General features: G+C 58.7%; 1 protein-coding gene across 2 annotated transcripts; it reads right to left on the reverse strand.

Annotated features, from left to right (window-relative positions):
* Positions 1–489: 489 nt before the first annotated feature.
* On the reverse strand, positions 490–4872 carry THY1 (Thy-1 cell surface antigen). 2 transcript variants are annotated; one of them, XM_037838776.1, is made up of 4 exons: positions 4771–4872; positions 2901–2955; positions 2061–2396; positions 490–1560 (listed from the first exon to the last, which is right to left on the reverse strand). In XM_037838776.1, exons 2-4 carry the CDS (start codon positions 2935–2937, stop codon positions 1448–1450), a joined length of 486 nt encoding a protein of 161 aa, XP_037694704.1. In that variant the 5' UTR covers positions 2938–2955; positions 4771–4872; the 3' UTR covers positions 490–1447. The 2 variants fall into 2 exon arrangements, with proteins under 2 accessions (XP_037694704.1, XP_037694703.1); XM_037838775.1 differs by having other exon boundaries at positions 4698–4841.
* Between the last annotated feature and the right edge of the window lie 1364 nt (positions 4873–6236).

A 6236-nucleotide genomic window follows, 5' to 3' on the forward strand; every position in this document is an offset into this window, starting at 1 on the left:
AGTCAGCAGAGATGGAACACTGGTTTATTTGAGCAAATGTGTCTGTTACAGTCATTCTGAAAAGAAGCCCAGAGCGTGGTGGTCTGTCCCCGGGGGTGGGGGTTGGTGTGGGGTGGGGCTCAGAGTGGGAGGGGGGGAAGGCCGGGAGTGGGGGGGAAGGCTGGTGGAAGGCAGGAGTGAAAGAGGGGTGCTCCCAGCTCCCAGTGTGCAGCCACAAGTTGGACCCTCCTGCTTGTGGAGAGACCTGGCTGAGGGAGGGGAGGGGTCCCGGGGGCCGACTGGGGAGTAAAGCAGAGGCGCACATGAGGAAAGATTCCAGAGGCTTGGTTTTATTGTGCAGTTTTCTTTTTCCTCAATGAGATGCCATAAGCTGTGGTGGCAGTACACACGGGCACAGGACAGAATAGGGCCACCGGGTGGGGGTTGGGGCGGGGGCAAGCTGGGTGTTTGAAAAAGCTGGACCCCTGAGGTGCATCCCGCTCTCGGCTCTCACCCTGGGGCCTCCCTGAGGCCCCCCACAGGTCCCTGAGAAGGCTGGCCTGTGGGCAGGGGGCTGTCTGAGGGGCTCAGACCAGCCAGAAGGGGCTGGTACTGATGGGAGAGGGAAACAAAAGCCTCCCATGGAAACCCTTGGACCAATCTCTGCAGGGCTCTGGGCCTCCACCCAGCCTGACTTAGTGGCCCCAGGTCAGAGTTCTGGAAGCTCTTAGGGGCTTGGGACAGCCTGCCAGGGGGCCTGTCCTCTTCTGCCACCATCTCACATTTTTAGCTTCCTTAGGTAGGGAGGGGTGAAGGACCCTTACTTTCTACCCCTTTCTCCAGCCCACCATTAGCATTGCTCACTGGCTCGTGCCCCTGGCCCAAGCGTCAGGGTTTCTGCAGTAGACAGAGGGCAGCTTTTTTGCTATGGCTGAAATGCTCTTGGAGATAGCCAGTTCTCTCCCTCACATGATGAGCCCTGTGTGTGGCAGTATCTTTGCATCTGGGGGTCTTGGCACAGGCCCCATTGTGTTAGGCCCAAACACCCGCCCCTCTCCTTCATCGACTCCCAGCCTCTGACCTCTGGTGGGCAAGGGTGGCTCCCAGGGTCTAGGTACCCCTCCATCCCACGACCCCTTCCATCCCCTCACTCTCTACCAGGTCCCCAACCCTGGCTTCGCTTTTCACAACTCTTAAAGAAAAGGAAGGATAAACCCTAAATGAACCAGACAGAAGCAGCTCTGGAACAAAGAGTACGAAAGACAGCCAGTGGCGTGCGGAGAGGGTGTGAGGAGGCAGTGGGGAGTGGGTAGATCATGGCATGCAGCACTGGGGTTCTTTATAAGGGGTGGGGTCCCCATTTCTCCCCAAGGTGTGTGAGGGGGTGGGGTGAGGGGTCCTGACACAGAGAAGTGGGATCTCTGGACTGGGCAGAGTGGCTTCCAGTATCTTCCGTGGACCCCACCAGTCACAGGGAAATGATGTCCGTGGCCTGGAGGAGGGGCAGGGAGAGCAGGAGCAGCAGCAGCCACGAGGTGTTCTGGGCCAGCAGGCTGATGCCCTCACACTTGACCAGTTTGTCTGTGGAGAGAAAATGGGGTGGGGGCAGGGCGGAAATGAAGAGGGATGGGGCATAGGTACAAAAAGCAAGGTGCTTTCCCCAGGGGCGGGAGGCAGTGCCGTGATGCCTTGGCTGGAACCAGGTCTCAAAAGACCAAGTACCCTTCTCTTTTGCAGGTTCCTGAGCCCTAGAACAATCACCTTACTAAATCCCTACTAAACCCCGTCACAGAATACTGGAGGTGAGGAAGGTAGCACCATCCCTGTTTTCCAGATAGGGAGAAGGAGGGCTGGGGAGGCTGTGTGACTTGCCCAAAGTCATGGTGGATGTGTCCATGACTGCACGTTAGCTCTCCCTCCACTCCCACTGAAGGCAAGGGCTCCCCAGGGTCCAGGTAGCAGCTGGGATAAGGAAGGGGGCATATGGGGCCGTGCTCCCTCCAGCCCAGTCCAGGCACCCTGCTGCTCTAAGTGAGCCTGCCTTGCCCAGCTCCCAGGGCCTGGCTGGGGGCTTGCCTCACCTCTGTAGACAGAGATGTTCTTGTTGGAGATGGTGGGAGTCTGGCCAGAGACGTGGAGTTCACAGGTGTAGGTGCCCTCGTCCTTGCTGGTGAAGCCGGATAAGTAGAGGACCTTGATGTTGTACTTGCTGGTGAAGTTCGTTCGGGAGCGGTACGTGTGCTCAGGCACCCCCACGGTGCCGAAGAGCACGTGCTTCTTTGTCTCGCGGGTCAGGCTGAACTGATACTGGATGGGCAGGGTGGTGGTGTTCTCATGGCGGCAGTCCAGACGCAGGCTCTGGTCCACCAGGCAGGCCGTCAGGCTCGTCACCGTCTGCCCGCGGGCCATCTGCAAGACTGGCACCAGCAGCAACCCCCTCCGAGTTGGGAGAGGCCTGCGGAGGAGGGGACCTCCCACCCACATTAAGAGCAGAGACAGGGCCTGGCTAGGGAGGGCACTGGGGTCTGCTCTCTGAGCCCTTCTCTCCACCCCAGGGGTCCCCAAGGGTCAGTCCAACTTCCCCTCTCCAGACCCAGCCCCTCACTCCCTAGTCTGTTGGAGCCCTGGGTTCCACCAGTGTGTTCCAAGGGCTAGAGGCGTGGGGAGTTGATGCAGGTTCCTGGTTCCCATTTGGAGACTCCAATTCGATGGTAAGGGACAGGATTCAGGGAATTGTTTCCAAAATCTGCCCCAGGCAGTCAGATCAGAACGGTTTGGGGAATTGCTGATTTAGGGATGGGAAAGGAGCCCTCTTTTCCCTAATGGCCTCCACCTTCCAAGCCTGTGGGGAAGAAGCTAGCTTCTCTGAGGGGGAGGAAGCCAGGGAGGCTGCACTGCCCACCCTGCCCCGCGCCCAGTACCTGTCAGCAGGACAGCGATGCCGATTGCCGGGTTCATGGTGCCGAGAGCTCAGTCCTAGATGTGGGTTGGGAACGGGATGGGAATCAGCCAAGAGATGAGGCCAACATATGCACACTTACTGCCAGGGCTGGGCCCCTGGGGGACATGCCACAATGGCCATGGGCCAGGCATGCCAGCCCCTCTCCACATCCCCTGCCCTGAACCTGCCACTGCTACTTTTGGTTCTCCCCCTAGGGAGAGCAAGGGGGAGAGGGGAGAATACACCTTACAATGGTGTGTGTCTGTGCTTGGCCATCAGGCCCTCAGTCCACTCAGTTACTGGGTGACTTGGAGAGAGAGACTTAATCTTTACAATTTCACCTCCCTTCAGGAACATAAGACCTGTGAGGACAGGGACTTCCCTTTCTTGTTCAAAAGAAAATCCCCAATGCCCAGAACAGTTCCTGGCATAATAGCAGATGCTCAAAAGATAATGTATGAAGAAATGAGTGAATGAATCTGAGCCTTAGAAATCCACTGGGCTGTGATGGGGCTTAAGAAAGATGATAAACACCTGGCAGTATGGCTGCCCTATTGCGTTACACAAACGTTAATTTCCTTTCTCTTAGATGAATGCTGCTAGGAATGATGCCACATGTGTGTGGCTAAGGTGCCCCCAGATACAGCTGTCCTTGGCACAGAGCTAAGGGCGTTCCGGGATGTGTGTGAGGGAAAAGGAGAGTGCTCTCCGATTGCACAGGAACCAAGGATGCTTCTGGGGCTGCAGTTTCGCCTGGCTTCAGTGACCTCCCTGCGGATGCACTCTCTGCCCTGTCTTTTTTGCAGCCTAAGCTGGACCAACGTCCGGACTCAGCAACACAGAGCAGGTAGCCTAGACTGTCCCCAGCAGAGAGAGGCCGCAGGAGGGGCGTGGGCCTGCGAGTGCGCGCGGGGTCCCTCCCTGGTGCGAGCGCTGGGCGCGCGGCTCGCGGAGCCTGCGGTGGCGGGCGCTCAGCCCTGCTGCGGACGAGGCTGCGGTCGCGCACCTGCGGCCACACTCAAGACCTTCTAGGTCCCCCGAGCCGAGCCGCTGCCCGGACGGGACCCGGCGGTGAGGGGTGTGTGTGCGGTGAGGGGTGTGTGTGCAAGGATAAAAGGGAGGGGGAATGGTCAGCATCTGACTTGGATTCTCAGGCACTGAGTCACCGCGGGGAGGGAGGGGGAGCGGCAGTCAGAGAAAGGGGGCAAAGAAACGGGACTGGGGCTGGAGAGGGAAGAGCGGATTCATTTCCTCTGCCCTGTGTCCCTGCGGCCCAGAACCCACGCAGACTCTGTGCTCCCTCCCTCCCCAGCCCCGCTCGACTAGCCCCACCTTTATTCCATTTCTGTGTTCCAATCCCCTCCTTTCTCAATTGAGGTCCCCCTTCCCCCGCTCTCATCCTTTTCCAGTTCTCCCCTCCCCCGTCTGCCGCCTTCCTCCAGTCCCCGCCTGCGGCACTGCGGTTTCCCTTTCCTCGGCAGCCCCGCACCCAGCCCGCTGCAGGGTCGCGGGGCAGATTCCTTCCAGCTTGCCATTCTCCACCCCCGCCCCGCATTCCTCCCACCCCAGCTGGGATTGGGACGCCTGGATGGACCGCAGAACCCGAGGCCCTCCTTGGCGCCCTTCCTCGCGATTCTCCTCCAGGGTCCCAGCCCCAGACACCAGTCCTCGGGTGGGCGAAACAGAGATGCGCCTTGCGCGAAAGACAAGTCGGCGCGGCCGGGGCCCTGCAGTGACTTCCCGCTCCTTCCCGCTGCCCAAGCACAGCGCGGCTCACCCCAGGGCGCCCTCGGACCGTTTCCCAGAGCCTCGGGGACGGGAAGGCTTGCTCAGGCGCCGCGGGCTCCCACCTGGGCTCTGCTCCTCGGCTGCTGCAGCCTCCTCCAGACGCGCCGCCGCCTCCAGTTGCTGCACCCTGCTCTGCGCCCGCAGTTTTCACCCGGGGTGGGGGAGAGGGGGAATGGGGAGGGCCCCGGGGCTCAGCCAATCAGAGGCTGAGGGGGGCAGAAAAGATGATGGGGTTGGGGCCGGACGAGGCGGTCCTGTATGGGTGTTGGAGAGTGGCCGGCTGCGGCAGAAGCAGGGGACCCCTGGCCGTATGGCTGGCTGGCCTGGCCGGGGACAGGAGGATTCCAGACCCGGGGATCGGGTGGGACAGAGAGTAGGAGTTGCGGAAGGAATACTCGCCGCCTCCCAGAGCCTCGCAATGATTGCTCCCCTATTCAGGCTTTCTCTCTTTCTTCTGACCTGTTCTTCAGAAATCTGTGGGAAAGTCAAGGAGTAAGGAGTGGAGAATGGAGGACGGCCCTTGGGCGGTGCTCCGTCTTCCTTCTTTCCCTTTCAGCTGGAGCCCACCTCTTCCAGATCCTCCAGTGAGAGGTTTTGGAGTTGGGAAATTCCATCTTCCTTCCACAGGAAGCTGGTTAGGTGATTTTCCATACTGGAGCAGCTCTTTGGAAGCAAGGCAGGTGCCACATCCCATCCTTCCCTGCCTCCACCCCCTCATCTATCCAGAAGACCCAGCCCTTTGGATGCTCCCAGCTCTGGGCACTCGCTTCTCTCTCAGCTCCTGTGTTGGCATCTCCCAGGCCCAGACAGCTAGAATGTTCTTCCTGATTTCTTTTCCAGGCAGTCTCCTCTACTGTCTTCAGGTTAAGTCTTCAGGCAAAGAAAGGAGAGCTACCCTCTACAATGCGGGCCATGCTACGTCCTGGCTGCCGTTACCCACACCAGCCTGTGGGGTTGTCAGCCCCATTCCATCCATGGCTGGTCAGTGGGTCAGTGGGCAAGGGGAGGAAAAAAGACCTTCTGGGGTGAAGAGATGGGGGTCCAACTAGGAGGCCACCTTTCCCTGCCCCATGAGTTTGATGTTACCAGAAGCCCTCTTTTTTTTTTTAATGGCCAGTGCTGATGATTTGTCTTTCCAACCCATAGGTGCAGAGACTTTGTTGGCCAAAGATTATATTTGATTTGCATCCTTGTGGTCTTTTTGTGAATTTTGGTCAGGACATCCTATGGGCTGGCTCTGTCTCAGAGTCTGCCTGCTCATCTATGCTATTTCTTCCAGAAAGCCCTGATGACTTATTTCAATTTCCATTACTGTAATGCCACTGCTGAACACTGTCACTGGGCTCCTGAGTGGGAAATTCACTTCCCTGACCCTTCTCCCATGGAGGGTTGGGTGGCCTCCCCACGTTTCTAACTGGAATGAGCCTCAGGGATGGTTGAGACCAGGAGCTATTGATTTTGGTAAACAACAGAAGCTCCTGGGACACTTTTGTGAAAAATGCAGCTCCCCCCTGCCCACCTGGGACCT

This window comes from Choloepus didactylus, chromosome 6 (genome assembly GCF_015220235.1).
Source record: "Choloepus didactylus isolate mChoDid1 chromosome 6, mChoDid1.pri, whole genome shotgun sequence".
Classification (NCBI taxonomy): domain Eukaryota; kingdom Metazoa; phylum Chordata; class Mammalia; order Pilosa; family Megalonychidae; genus Choloepus; species Choloepus didactylus.